The 14,434-nt window shown below is 46.4% G+C and overlaps 1 protein-coding gene across 5 annotated transcripts; it reads right to left on the bottom strand.

Annotated features, from left to right (window-relative positions):
* Nucleotides 1–242: 242 nt before the first annotated feature.
* On the bottom strand, nt 243–9,057 carry galnt5 (polypeptide N-acetylgalactosaminyltransferase 5). 5 transcript variants are annotated; one of them, XR_012928484.1, is made up of 12 exons: nt 7,630–9,057; nt 7,208–7,374; nt 6,822–6,941; nt 6,202–6,337; nt 5,982–6,101; nt 5,789–5,906; nt 4,629–4,958; nt 4,364–4,444; nt 3,893–4,045; nt 3,225–3,670; nt 2,058–2,240; nt 243–1,538 (listed from the first exon to the last, which is right to left on the bottom strand). XR_012928484.1 is itself a non-coding variant. In XM_076040248.1 (11 exons), the coding sequence occupies exons 1-10, from the start codon at nt 8,616–8,618 to the stop codon at nt 3,533–3,535; spliced, it is 2,352 nt and encodes a 783-aa protein (XP_075896363.1). In that variant the 5' UTR covers nt 8,619–9,057; the 3' UTR covers nt 3,099–3,296; nt 3,519–3,532. The 5 variants fall into 5 exon arrangements, 2 of the variants coding, with proteins under 2 accessions (XP_075896363.1, XP_075896362.1); XR_012928485.1 differs by having other exon boundaries at nt 243–2,240; nt 3,225–3,296; nt 3,519–3,670; XR_012928483.1 differs by having other exon boundaries at nt 243–2,240.
* Between the last annotated feature and the right edge of the window lie 5,377 nt (nt 9,058–14,434).

Raw genomic sequence — 14,434 nt, 5'->3', positions numbered from 1 at the left:
TTTAAGTTCCTGTTTCTGCTCAAGGCAAGTGTGTACTGCTTCAGTGAATGTACCAGTTCATGATTTGCAAGGCAAAAAGGCATGTGACGGAAATGTATATTTTTAAGCAAATTAGATGTAGCAGAAAAAGGCATTATGCATGTTTTTAGTTGCTTAAAACTGTTGTCTATTGTTTTCATTTGCTGAAAACGAGCTTTTGTATTCACGTAAAGAGCGAAATCTCATCGTGAACATGGAACTGCTCAGGGTTTTGTGATATTTACTACATCACATAAAAACAAAACAAAAACAAAAGAACGGGTGGGACAGGACGGGGTGGCTTTCCCCACATGGAATTCTGGGATTAAAGAAAAAAAAAAACATCTGAATTTCCTTTTCCAGTGCGTCTAATTAAGCCCAGCAGTCTGAATTCACTTTGTAGCTTGATGACTGGAAATAATGTGGCATTATGAATGTACTATAAGATTTATATTTGATAAAAAAAAAAAAAAATACTTGTTTGTAATTGTCTGCAACATGCTTTATTTCTGGCTAGATGCTGCAAAATCACCATCGACAACTGTAGGTTTTTAAGTCAGAGTTTCCAACAGCATAATCAAAAAGAAATGTCTTCAAAAAAAAAGAAGATTTCCACAAGAAGTCAACTAAGTGCCGACAACGTCCGCGGTGGCCTAATAGGTTTGCTCACCTTTCGCCTCCTTTAGTTATAAACAAGGCTAAATTAAATATATCAGTCAAGAGGGTTATTGAATACACACAAACAGGAAAAAAACCAAGCCTAACCCTGTACATAAATATTGACTTATGATATGTATATATACACATACAGCGATGAAACACTTTTTAGTCGTCATTCATGCACATCAAGACGTAACAGGCTTTAACTTCAGACCAATGTACAGAGGCACTGCTTGTGGTCAGGTGGCTGAGCGGTGAATGTTAATCCAACTAAACGGCTCCTGCTACAGTAGTCACCCTGATGAGATTATCTAAGTATAACCACAATATCTGCGTGCGCAGAGGCTGCCGCCACAAAGAGCCTTTGTTTGGCGCCTACGACAAAACCACCGTTATTCCACATGTACACAGAATCACATTGTACCGCGGAGCTGGAGAGCCGCTCGGCTCAGGAGGGAGTCGCTGCTCGCACTGGTGGACAATGCAGGACGGTAGCAGGTATCGCTAGTATAAGCTTGGATCACCGTGACAAATGACACAAACACCCAAAGACGGAGACTCAAGAAATAATTTGCAGGCCAGTGACTAAAAGAGCCGGAGCCTCAGGCCCTTCAAAGTCCTAATGGAGATGCAAACAGGCCCAGTTTCTCCAGAGGCACCGAGTGTCTCTGTAGACGAAGACGCTCTGGTGTCGCAGGTGCTGGAGATCATTGGTGGGATCGCTGCGGCAGCCCTCAGCACCCTGGGAGAACCCGAGCAGGGACAAGAGGAAGGAGATGACTCGGTGTTCTTCAGTGACGAGGACCAGGACCGACGGGACATAAAAACTGAGGCGGCTTGCAGCTTCAGTGAGGAGCAGCCTGGCGATGATGTGGGACAAACTAAATCTGTGGACAGAAATTTGGAGGTGCAGCGGCAAGAGGAGCAGCAGCATCTCGTCCCGGGTGACGAAGAACAGCTGCAAGTCCTCCGGATGCCCGACGCTGAAGATCGGTCAGAGGCGGCGGACCAAGAAGCTCAGCGTCATCGGAGCCCCGAGTCGTCCGTGCAAGTGGAGGCAGAGTTAAAGACCTCAGCAGAACCAGGTGAGAGGAGAAGCTTTCCTTTGCTTCATTGTTAGGGTTCTACTAACAGTCCCCTGATGCTTTAAAGGAATCCTGACCCCAGTGTTAATCCAAGTAACCGCCACCTTAGACATCCTTTCCTTCTGTGAAACTCCAGACTGGTTCTGTGTTTTAGAAAGCACCAGATCCCTCTTGGCTACGGCGCCGAGTGGGTGAAATGTGAACTTTTGGGTCTGACCATCCCTTTTATTTCCCATCTTTCCCTCTGACGAGACAGAGGAGACAGAAGCCCCTCCAGACTCACAGCCAGCTCACCTCCAGCCGTTTGATGTTCCTAATGAGGAAGCCTCCGCAGTCCCGCAGCAGATGTCTGCTCCTGAACTCCAGGTATCGGCCCGCAGGGAGCTCCGGGCCGACCGCGAACACCAGCCGAACCTCCCCGTCTGTTCTCCGCTGGGGCTCCATCAAAAGCCCCGTCCGGGCTCCTCCACTCTGCCGCTGCCAAAGAAAACGGAACATCCCAATTCCTTCAACCACCTGACGTCGGCCAGATACAGCACCGTGTCCTACCGCAAGATCCGCAGGGGCAACACCCGGCAGAAGGTCGAGAAGTTTGAGTTCCTGATCATGAATTTGTGAGAGACAATATGGAAAGAAATTTTGGTGCTTGAGGAGGAAAATGTTTGGTTGAATGATTAGAGGATTTTGGCCACGGATGAAACTTTTTTTTTTTTTTTTTAATCCCACCACCTATTTATTGAATGTTCTTTGCAATTAATGCTTTAGAAAGTGACTTGTCTGTGTTCTAGAACCTGTGTGTAATATTCTTTAATGATGGAAACCACATGTGAGCATACTGGAGGATTAAATTATGTATGTGATTAAATATTTTTCATTCTTTTTTTATGGAGTTAAAAGGTGCAAAAACAGGAAGAGACATGAGAACAAACACTTCCCCCTAGTGGCGAAAATAATGTAATGCAATTATTCCTCAGGCCAAAACCTTTAACATAATTATATTATATTTCATGCAAAATTTAGTTTACTATTATTTTCCAGTAAATTTTACTGAGTGTATGCTAAAACACAGTTCTCTGATCCAGCCTTTTGTGATGTCACAGGGGGGAAGTCTTTACATAAATGATACATCTCCCAGAGTAGTGATGCCAACGTTTTTGAGATGACCGCAAAGTGACCTTGTTTTCGTTTCCTCCCAAACTAAACCAAACTCGCCTAATTCTGCACCACATGGGTTTAAGCTTTTTATTTAATCCAAGCAAAACAAACAGTCATACAAAAAAAAAAAAAATCATCCATCTCAATTCAATGAGGCACTTAGTTTTTGTTTTTTTTCCCCATCAGTCTGGGCATTAAAATGATATGTTGTGCTCAAGGAATTAAAGACAGACAGTTCCTCCACTGACATTCCTTTGAAGTTGCTTAGAGTTCTGTGCACCCATAAAGCAGAGAAGACACACACACCTTGTCCACGACTGTGTCGAAACCAGAAGGCAAAAGTTTTGTTCTGACGTTGAGACAGAAAGTCAGTCCATGCTGAAAAGGCAGAAAAAGTATGTTGCAAAAAAAAATAATAATAAAAAAAAAATTAATACAAAATTGCACGTCCCCACACCGTCTGAATTACCACCACCACACATTTGACCACCAGCACCACCACAGCCCCTTCTTGCTTTATCCATCCGGTCCTGTGTTTGACGCCGGACCGCTGAGGCCACCTCAGCTCTTCCGCTGTGCGTGAAAGTCACTCTCACTCACACTCAGTCCCGGCCTCAAGCGTGGTAATGTGTGAACTGCCACTTCTGGAAAGCGTTGCTGGGCTCACACGTGCTGAGGCGCAGCGACTTGGCCTGAGGCCCCGCCTCCAGGCACATGTGATTGGACACGTACTCTGCCACGAGGTGCTCCGCCTTGACAGAGACAAAACAAGGGAAATGAAAACAAAGAAGAAACTAATCACGCTTTGATTGTGCCGCGTGCGTCACGCACTGGGCCCTAACTCCAGGGTGTAACCAGTAAGAGGCAAGTCTGCACTGGTTACATCATGTCCTACAGAGAAGGTTGAGTACAGAGGGAGGTAGAGAAGCAGAGATAAATAGATAAATGAAGGAGAGGATGAAGCATCAGCCTACCAGAGCAGTGTTGGAGGACTTGTGGAACCAGCGCAGCTCAGCCTTGGCGTTGTCACATGGCCGCAAAGAAAAACCTTTGCCCATGTTGTCAGGAGCAATGCACGAGTCCTGCTGGCGGACGTGTCTCATCCAGGTGAAGTTAAAGTGCTGACTCTGAATAAAGACAAAGGCAATCAGATATTTTGCCCGCTGCTAAAAGCTACAAGTGCACACTTGGCCCGTCTGTAACTTCATCCTTTATTTACGGTGGCTGGGCTTCCGCCTTGGATTCAAAACTGTTTGTGTTCTGCTCCCAGTCTGGCCTTGGGTAGTTTTTTTTCCTGGTTTTTTTCCTGTTTTTTTTTCCTTTTTTGGCCACGTTCAACCTACAATTACCACAATCACTATGCGGAAATTGTAGAGAAGACTTTCTGAAGAATCACAAAGACACTTTTATCTTCAAACTGCTGCCAATGTAAAAAGGACCCTGACCTGTTTGTTGAGATCGCATTTCTCAAATACCAGAGAGTCTTTCTGAAGAGCGAGGCATTTCCTTGTGCCAAGATTAAAGATCTGGAAAGGAAAATAAGAGGATGAGACAATAAACACAGCAAGAAACAAAACAAAATTCCTGCTTGCGTTAAAAAGTTGCATCAAACTCTCGGCTTTTTGGAAAAGGCTCCCAGCAAAGACAGGGCTATGAAAAAAAAAGTCCCACTTTCTTCTCCATGAAAGATTTTACAAAAACGATACGTACCAGGCCCTCCGCAATGACCAGGGGAGCCTTCATGTCCGGATACACATTGTCCAGGTACCACTTGAAGCTCTTGCACTTGAGCTTCTTCCTCAGCTCCGTCTGCACGGTGAGGTTGCCGATGTCGATGAGGCTCTTGTCCAGCAGGTGGTGGTAGCCGTGGCTGTAGAAGAGCTCCTTGTACTCGTCCAGCCACACCTCGGCCACCCTGGCCAGGTTACGCTCCACCGTCTTCTGACGGTCCTTGGGGAACTTGTAGGGGTTCTGTCCTCGGAAGATGTGTCCCACCCGGGAGCAGGGGATGATCTCGATTTCCCCTCCGCACATCCAGATCTGTCGAGGGTGCAGTGCACAGATCAGGCGAGGCCAAACTACGGCCTGGGGACCATATGCGGCCCGTTGAGCTTTTTAATCCGGCCCGCCAAACTTTTATTAATGGTAAGTAGGTAGAAAAATAACCATGTCTTATCAATTTTTTTCAGTGTTTTAAGAGTAATTTCAATAAAGAGCGAAATACCGTAGGGCTTCAGAGACGGATATTTCGTTCCAATGCCTTTGTTCATGTTCAATTGACAATGAAGCTCATGTTTTCTACATAATCCCATGACATTACTTTCTCCTATAAGGTGGGTCACCAAAACACTTCATCCATCTGCTGCTGCTCCAGCCCCCTTGGTCAAATCTTAGAGCCCATTGTGGCCCACCGGTGAAAAAGTTTGCCCACCCCTGGCATAGATTGTTAAAGGCCCAGGGTTCAAATCTGAAATTCTGAAAACCATCTCAGCGTGCTCAGGAGTGAAATTAATCATTTCTTTAAATTATACAGAGAACAATTAATGTTTTCACGATCATTCATTCAATTCTCAATCAGTACAACAGAGGTTGTGGCTAGAGTTGTTCTCACTAGTGGCTTTTTGTGGCGAGCACAGTCTGAATTTTGCCTTGAGTAACGATAGCCACATTAAACATGGCAGCCCACAGCAACTTGGTGACAAACTGCTAAATATTCAGCAACAAGGAAGCCACACACTGGCAAAAATAGAGCAACAAATCCGACTGGCGTGCTAGAATATGACAAAATGGGCTCTTTGTAAGATATCTGCGAGGACGAATCAAAACTGATAACATGAACAGAACTCAGGTTGGATGGATGAGTGACTTACCTTGAAGGAAATCTCCATGTTCTCCCCGCCCCATACATCCAGGCCTGGGTCGTAGGCTCCCAGCTCATAGAAGTATTTCCTGTCTATGGAGAAAAGGCCTCCAGCCATGACTGGACACCTGCGGCAACAAGGCAAAGAAAATCAACATGTGGCACGTGCAGAAAGACAGAACACAAATCCCTGGAAACGGGACCTGATGGGGTCCGAGACGGCCACGTTGTGCTTCTTAATGTACTCGTCCGGTATGGGGCTCCAGCTGAACACCAGCGGCCACTTGAAGACTCCCCTCTGGAAGTTATCAACGAGCATGTAGCTGAGGAGAGGGGAGCAGAGAGGGAGAGGACACTCTGAGCAGCTCTGGCACAGCAGGAAGCAGGAAAACCAGGCAGGGTGAGGCGCTGCGCTGGAAATACCTCATGTCCTTGTCGCTGATGACTTCAATCACCGGGCAGGGAACCTTCCTGCGATCCGTGTAGATCCTCTCCAGCAGCGGCTCCAGCCAGCCCACGTTGCACTCCACGTGGGAGTCCAGGAAGGTCAGCACCTCACCTGCGTCACAGGAACAGGCAGCCTGCTCGTCATGGCGGCGCAACACTCGCCTCTTTCTCGCACGAGCGCAACAACAAGAAAGAGTGCGAAACACCCGAGCACAATTAGATAGTTTTCACTTGGAGTCATTGTGTCGCCTGAATCATTTGTTTTTAAAAATACTATTTTATATTTGTGTTCATAAAGATCTCCATCTCGATAAAATGCATATCTGATCATTACCTGCTTCCTGTTCCTCTTACACAACAAAAATCAGTTCACGTCTGTGTGTTATTTATGAAAGCAAATATATCTATTTAAGGGCAAGAAAGAAAAAGATTAGACATTTAATATTTCATGCTGAAACTGCTGGAATTTAACCTCGTCTTCTTCCTTCAGTTGAACTTGCAAACACTTCAAACTGAACAGCAATCATTTTCAGCTCTTTCATCTGCAGGTGCAGTGTCCCACACAAAACACAACAGTTGAGCACTTGGGCTGCTACCTGTGGCCGCCGCAGCTCCGGCCAGTCGCGCTCTGATCAGGCCCTGACGCTCCTTCAGACGGATGATTCGCACTTTGGGAAACTGGGACATGTACGTGTCCAACTGCTCCTTCAGATACTCTGGAAAACGCATCGGTGAATGAACAAGTGGTCAACGAATTGATGAAATAGAAAAAAAAAAGAACATAAGCAACTACAGCGTGTGTTAAAAGACACAAAGGTGTCCCTCATAAATATAGTGACTTATTCAAACCCATAGAACTAAAAATTGGGTTTTACTTTGTTTAAGTTGAACTTATACAGAGGCTAACACGTGTTTATTGTCATAAAGATGCATATAACCAACTACCTTTTAGAAGGAAAAAAAAAAAAACCGTTGTTGGTACCTTTGGTGCTGAAGTCATCCACCAGGATGATCTCCTTGATGAGGTGAGGCGGAGACCTGTTGAGCACGCTGTGCACCGAGCGCAGCAGCGTGGACCAAACCTCGTCCACGAAGCAGAAGATCACGCTGGTGGAGGGCAGGTCGTCGTGCACCAGGGCCTGAGCACACCTGGGGGTGAGGAGAAGGAAAAGGAGGAGGAGGAGAACGAAGAAGTGGGTGAGGGAGCTGCAGAAGAGAAGGAGGAGAAGAAGAAGGAGAAGGAGAAGGGAGAGTAGGAGAAGGAAGAGGAACAGTACGAGGAGGAGAAGAAAGAGGAGGAAGGAAGAGGAGGATGACGAGAAGAAGAAGAAGGAGGGAGAGGCAGAGGAGAAGGAGGAGAAAGAGGAGGAGAAAGAGGAATAGAAGGAGGAAGAGGAGACTCACGTGTCGGGCCTGGTGTCCGGGAGCGCTCGGTCAATGGGGATCTTGTCGCTCAGGTAGACGTTGAAGTAGCCTTCGTCCCACCTCTTCCTCACCTCGGCGTCCTCCTTGCTGGAGACGAAGGCCGCCTGGCCGAACTGGCCGACGGCGGCGGGGTCCCTGGGCGCCACGGTCACGTCCAGCGCCAGCACTTTGTGCAGCGACGCTTCCTTCTTGGGCGCGGTGGCGTTGTGTCGGACCGCCGGTCTGACGACGGCAGGCCTCAGGGTTTCCTTCAGCTTCGGCAGCTCCACCTGCACCTGCACCTCCTCCTTCCCCCTCACATCCTTGTTCGAAGGGTCGGATGTTGTTTTAAGCGGGTGTGTCTGGTTTGCCAGCAGCCGACCCTCTTTTGTTACGCCCTGAGCTTTACCTTTGACTTCCCCGGGCGTCTGTAAAACAGCTTTGGCCTTTGCGACTTCTCGCTTTGGCTCTTGCGTCTCCTCCTGAGCGGCTGGCGGCTTTTTGGTTTGAAGGGACGCTGCCCTCTCTATCGGTCCGCTCCTCTCTAATTTTGCCTCCCTTGGATCCACTTTCACCGCTCCGGGAGTTGAACGTTTGGCTCCATCTCCTCCCTGGTTTTCAGAGGGCACTTTTTCAGGGCGGCCTCTCCGCTTCTCGTCCAAAGTCCTGACTTGCTCACCTTTCCCGGCTGCTCCTGCTCCGTGGCGGTACACCTCAGCCACTCTGGGCGGCGCCCTCCTGGAAGGTGCGCCGTCGGCTCCCACGACCTTCTGCAGCGGGTGCAAGAAGCCCTGCCTGGCCGGCCGTGGCTCCCTGGTGCGCGCCCGCTCGCGCATCGAGCGCTCCTTCAGCAGCTGGCTGCTGGCGTCGTTCAGGGAGATGCGGAGCGCGGCCATGTCAAAGAGGAGCCACACTACGGAGGCGGCGAACACGAAGGCCAGGACCCTTCCGCTGCCCCGCAGGTACCGCCTCACCTTCATCATCATCATGCTGCTCCGGAGCTCCCGGGAAACAAAACAAATCGACAAACAAGCAGTGGGGGAAACGTCACGGCAGGGGGGGGGGGACGTCACGGCGCCATGACGTTACGTTAAAGTCGTCTGTGAACTTTCCTCCTCTTTCTGGAAGTCAGCTGCCTGCGTGGCATGCTAGTAGGTGCGGCGCGGCTGCGCTGGACGCCGGTCGCCCGCCACAGCAGCAGCGGCCGAGGAGGAGGCGGAGGTGGCGGCGGCGGCGTACCGATACTCGCAGACCCAGGCCGGGGAGTTCACGATGTCACGGTCCCTTTCCTCGCCGCTCCGCCCGCTCGGCATCACCGTTCTAGTCCAAAAAGTAACAAACAAAATACACAATACAAACTTCCCCGTCTGTCTGGCTGCACAGGAGTTCTCCGGGTTTCCACGCCACAACTTTCTTTTTTTTTTTTTTCTTCTTCTTCTTTTGGAACGACGCGGACGCGGACGCGCACGGTTGTGTGTAGTCGACGTAGTAACAGGCTGTCACGTCATCGACCCGCTCTGATTGGACGACTTGACGGGGAAATCTCGGCCCACGCGCAGCCCAGCGAGCTAAGCTGCCCGGAAACAGCGAGAACGCCGCCGGATATTCGGCGTTTGCCCTTCAAAATAAAAGGATCGGTCTGACTCGACCCTGACTAAGAAAATGATGATCAGGTCCTTAGTTTTTAGACAGAATACAGAATTTACATCTAAATGAATTATCCTTAATATTTATCATTTTTCATAACTTGTGTCTTTTGCTTATATCTTAATTATCCGTTTGCGCTGAACAAAAAAGGAGCGTTCCTACCTCTTTGCAGGGCATTACATTCTATAACTCGGAGCGGAAGCAACGTGCCGAACCACGCTGCCTTGACATCTTCCACGTTGACGTCGACACAGGTTCGCCACGAGACACTTTTGAAACGTCGTCGAGCCGCAAGATGCGCTGAACTTCCTGACGTTTTTGACAGCGAGCGCTGTTGATTTAATAACCAGTCTTTGTGGACTGCTGACGCTGTTTAAGGAGACTGCGGTCCCACGCAGTTTATGCTTGTCACCCGAGAGCTCAGGCGCACACACTGAGACGTGGTGCGTTTAGGACCCAATTGCAACACAGCAGACACATCATAGCGTCTTGAATTAGAATACGGAAGCGACGTGAAACCTTTTTTGTGGCTTTATTTATATGAATTCTTCTGTCATGTCATGTCAGTCCGGACCGTGGGTCTCTATGGCTATGTTGTTAATAATAATAATAATAATAATAATGATGTTAATAATGCACACGGAGATAAGGGTGTGTATTATTTACATGGCGCTCTTCAGTGGCAGGTCAACTTCACATCACCCGAGGATAATCGATCATCGCACACACCTGGAGTGCTGCAGTCAAAAACAGTGGAGCACTCGGGTAGGCCACGGTTGCTAAAGGTAGGATGCGATATCTCCTCACCGGACACGGGAACAGACAGACAGCAATGTGGACAGGCGAAGAACAATCTGGCACTTCAGTTCAATTTATTTAGGAGGACAGCCCCTTGAGAAGCAGCCTGTCGTTTTCAAGGAGGTCCAACAGAGCCATACATTACAAAGATACTCACACACACACACACACCACATCGCAGGTTCTCCAACTTATACCTTTGACTTACAACTCGCGCAGTGGGTGTATGACGAACAGGAGTCTTTTAACATAGTCACTCTGATTAAGGCAGGTGAGCGCAGTGGAGCTGCTGCGGTAAGGTGGGTAGAAAAAGAAATGAGAACAGAATGGCAGAACTGTGACGCCCACATATTTTACATTTCCATTTATTTATTGATAGATTGATTTATCTGTTTATTTAACACTTTGTTGTCCCAACAGGAAACACTGTACTTCCAGACATTGGTTGAGATTTTGTATTCTCCTACTCTGTCTCATGCTAAACTTTGATAGGATGATGATTTTGGTGAGTTAAGAATGAAGGTTATGGTCTTAATTATTCAAGACCATAACCCTAACCTAACCTTGCTGGGGGATTGCCTAACCCTAGGTTACTTTTCCGTCGGTAACTAGGGCTGCTGCAGGAAATTGGAAAAAAAATACAGTCTTTGTAACATTGTCTGTCGGTTTGCGAATGGGTCCCTGGCAAGATGCTAATACTGTTGGCATGGAGAAATGTGGAAACCCCTGGTCGTTTAAAGTATTTAAAAAAAAAAAAAAAAGACATACCATTGTAGGATTTTATGTAATTTATTTTTCAATTTTGGGACATGTTGAGAATTGGCAGTCTACCACTCTACTCATGCTAAACTATCATAAGATGGTCATTTCGGTCAAGTTTGGACTGTATGAAGCATAAAGTGTAAAGGCATTCAAGTTCACTGGAAACCAATTGCACAATTTGCGTAATTTGTTTACACATATAATTAATCGGGCCTCTTTCAGTACGTGTTTTGCAGACAGCTCATTGAATGGTTTCCTGGCAACTACAGGCCACAGCAGGCTCACTCCCTTGAACGCTGCTTGCAATTATTGTATTGGTAATTATTTAAAATGTTTTTATTTTTTGTCTGCCAGAACACTTTAGTGCGTCTTTACTCCATAGCCATACTATAGGTTCCTCACTGCACATCCATCGCATTAACCCTCACCCCCTTGTGTCAGACACACGCATGCGCACTCACACTGGTGAAACGTGTGCTTCTGCAGCTATTAGGCGGTGATTAGTGAAGGCGACGACAGGTTTTCCTCTTCATCAGCGGGCCTCTCCTGGGAGTCCGGTTGGCTCCGTTCAGCCTATTAACAGTCCCCCCAACATGAGGAGTGAGGGGAGCGCAGCCTCCCAAAGTGGCTGCCCTTAGCCGCACTACACACGCTTTCATTAGTGTGTTCCCTAAATGATTGGCCTCGGGACTGGCCTCGAGCCCCGCCGCGCATGTGTTAGCTTATGTGTTCCTACCACTGGGCAAATTATTCACTGGTTTTTGTATTCACACTCATGACTGCATCGCTCGGTTCGCTCCATTGTGATGTTCCCTGAAGTGAAGGGACTTATAGGGTCAGGAGGAAAACAGGAAGAAGGCTGGAGGCGGCGGCGCTCGCAGCGGTCGGGGGGGGGGGGGGGGGCAATCAGGAATTTAATGTTCACTCACAGGGGAATTAACTGAGCTGATGTGAGAGTAAAAATGATCAGGCCCTTGTCAATAATGCTAAACTGATTTTTGTAAAAATAAATAAATAAATAAAATAAAATAAACAAACAACTGAGCCACACTCTCCAATTTAATATTAAATTGAAGTTGAAGGCTTGACCTCAGGCAACAGGAATATTTCATTTCTTTTCCTTTTGTTCAGCACAACAAATAGGTTGGACATTCAAGTCTCACAAGCCAGTATTTTTTTTTTCCATCAGAAAAACTGATGATCACACAGCAACCTCTTACCTTAGTGAAATACTTCATACTAGATTTTATCTCTCTTTGTTCTTCACTACTCTTCCACTGTCTTTTGAGTGAATGGGAGGGTTAGTGCAATCATTATCTTTAATACGTCACCTTTACAAACACTGTAATTTTCATGTCAGCACTCAGTCTGTAAGAGCAGTTGTGAGGACTGTGACTCACGGATCCATAAGAAAAAAAAAAAAAAGAAATCGACATCTTTTTGCTATAAATAGGATCTGTAACTTAAGATGCCACAGTGTTTCCCATCATTACAGCAAATTATGGCAAATTGAAATAAGTAAATGAATTAAATAATAATTGAACACTGACCGGCGTGTGCAAAATAAGCTAAATGCACATGTACGGTATCTTTGGAACATGTTACTCAGACCCCAGAATTAAATTTACAACAGTTGGTCTGTGTAATTTCCATAGAGGTCATGTTGTGCTAATATGGTGCTCGTTGAAACACGCAGCCAGCAACAATATGGTGGAGCCTGACCCACTGACATTTTCCGGCTTCAAATTATGCACATTGTTTGAATTCAATTAATTAGGGAATTCATTAAGACATATGGCTCGCGGAAACAAGTATAATATTTAGTTATGTGGAGTAATTTTCTCTCATTGTTAAAAGATAATTTGTTTCATAACACTTCCTGCGGTACTCCCCCACCTCCCACCCTGCGCTAACTGTGATGTATGCAATTTGTTAGCCACTAAATTAATTATGATTAGAATTAGTGAATGTGTGGCTCCTTCTGACAGATGGTTGCCATCAAAGAGACCTTTTGCACAATTAACTTACAATCAATTACATCCTATTTCTTTCTCTTTTTTTTTTCTTCCTGCGCTGAAATCTTTCGCAACATCCTGAAGTTTGCTGGGAAATTTTGTCAGCGTATTTATGGTACTGAGGCTGCATCAAATGAGCAATTAGCCATAATTTGCCCAATAATACAAAACAGAGAAACAATTAGTATAAATTAATGCTTGGTGAGATACCTGCGAGCAGCTATAAACCCGCTCACTTAGTGTCTGTTTCATTAGCGTCTGATGTATTCATGGGTTTTTCTAAATCTGCAAACAGGCGGCGTGAAGAATTTGTGGGGTTTCATTGCACTTGTTCATACACACTATTATGGCTAATTAGCACCATGCTTTTGTCATGTTACACACTTTTAATTAAATATTACTGTGTGTGCACAAATTTCAAGGGCTGCATAGGGAAGCATATTTGTCCCCAAGCGTGTGATCCCTACCCCAAAGTTCCACCAGGTGGCGCTTTAGCTCTGTTCATTTGTGCTCCGTCTGTCTGGCAAGAAGGTCGTGTGCGGCAGAACGACAACAACAAAAAAAAAAGTGCAGCAGGGTTCGTGCTGCCCTTCTGCACCTGCAAGTTATCCACAAGTTAGAGTAAAAAAAATGATATGAAAGAAATCACGTTTTCTCACAAACAAGTATTTGTTATATCGGATATTAAAGATTTTTGCACACAGGTGCAAATTTCTTCATTTTTCATTATTAGGCCTTATTCAAGTCAGGGGCTTTGGTCATAATGTAAACTCTTGCGGTCATTTAGTAATTGCTTTATCGCAGGGTCCAGGCTTTTCTCCGGCAATTCTGTTTATTTCATTGATTTTCTTTAGGCAAGGCAGATGAAAATCCCACTTCCTGTATGAGCTCAGGATCAGCATCCTCAGCTGCAGCCACTGAGGGTGCATTTGTGAATACCAAAAGCAGAAAAACAACACAGCTCGTTCGCATATTATGAGCCAGTGTTGCACTTTTAAAGTTGGCCCACGTTGTACGTGCAAGTCTTTAAAAAAGAAAAAGAAATTAAAAAAAAAAATGGTCCAACCAACCTCGCTTTTATGTACCTTTTTTTGTGCAGGTGATACCAAGGTGACACAGATTTAGTTCCCGCTGGACATGACTTAATATGTGACATAAAAAAAATAAAATAAAAAAAATAAAACCCCCTACATAATTTGTCTCAATCCAGAGGGCTGACTTGGCATGGGGAGGGGGGGAGCAGCAGCAGTCCTAAATGTCACCCTGTAATGAGTTCTGGCCAAAGGTGCGCGCTGAGGACGGCGCCCGCTGGCACCTGGGATGCCCACTGGCGAGCTCTCTAGCCCACAGCCATTTGGACAAGCCCCGCTTTCTTTGTGGCCGCCGGACGCCATTTGCATCCACAAACAAAAAGTTTCGGTGTCATTTCTGCCCCGGTGATGGACTCACGCGGCTCACAACAAGAAAAAGCGGCGATAAATTACGGCTGAAACAATAAACGGCCTTAAGACGATGATAAATGGGACGGATGTGACATACAAAAAGCCTTTGAGAAGACCAAAAAAACAAAACAAAAGGCTCGT

Source organism: Nelusetta ayraudi, unplaced genomic scaffold (assembly GCF_046127955.1).
Source record: "Nelusetta ayraudi isolate G7.1 ecotype Tasmania unplaced genomic scaffold, CSIRO-AGI_Nayr_v1 ptg000060l, whole genome shotgun sequence".
Lineage (NCBI taxonomy): Eukaryota > Metazoa > Chordata > Actinopteri > Tetraodontiformes > Monacanthidae > Nelusetta > Nelusetta ayraudi.
This window is presented reverse-complemented; position numbering and strand designations above follow the sequence as displayed.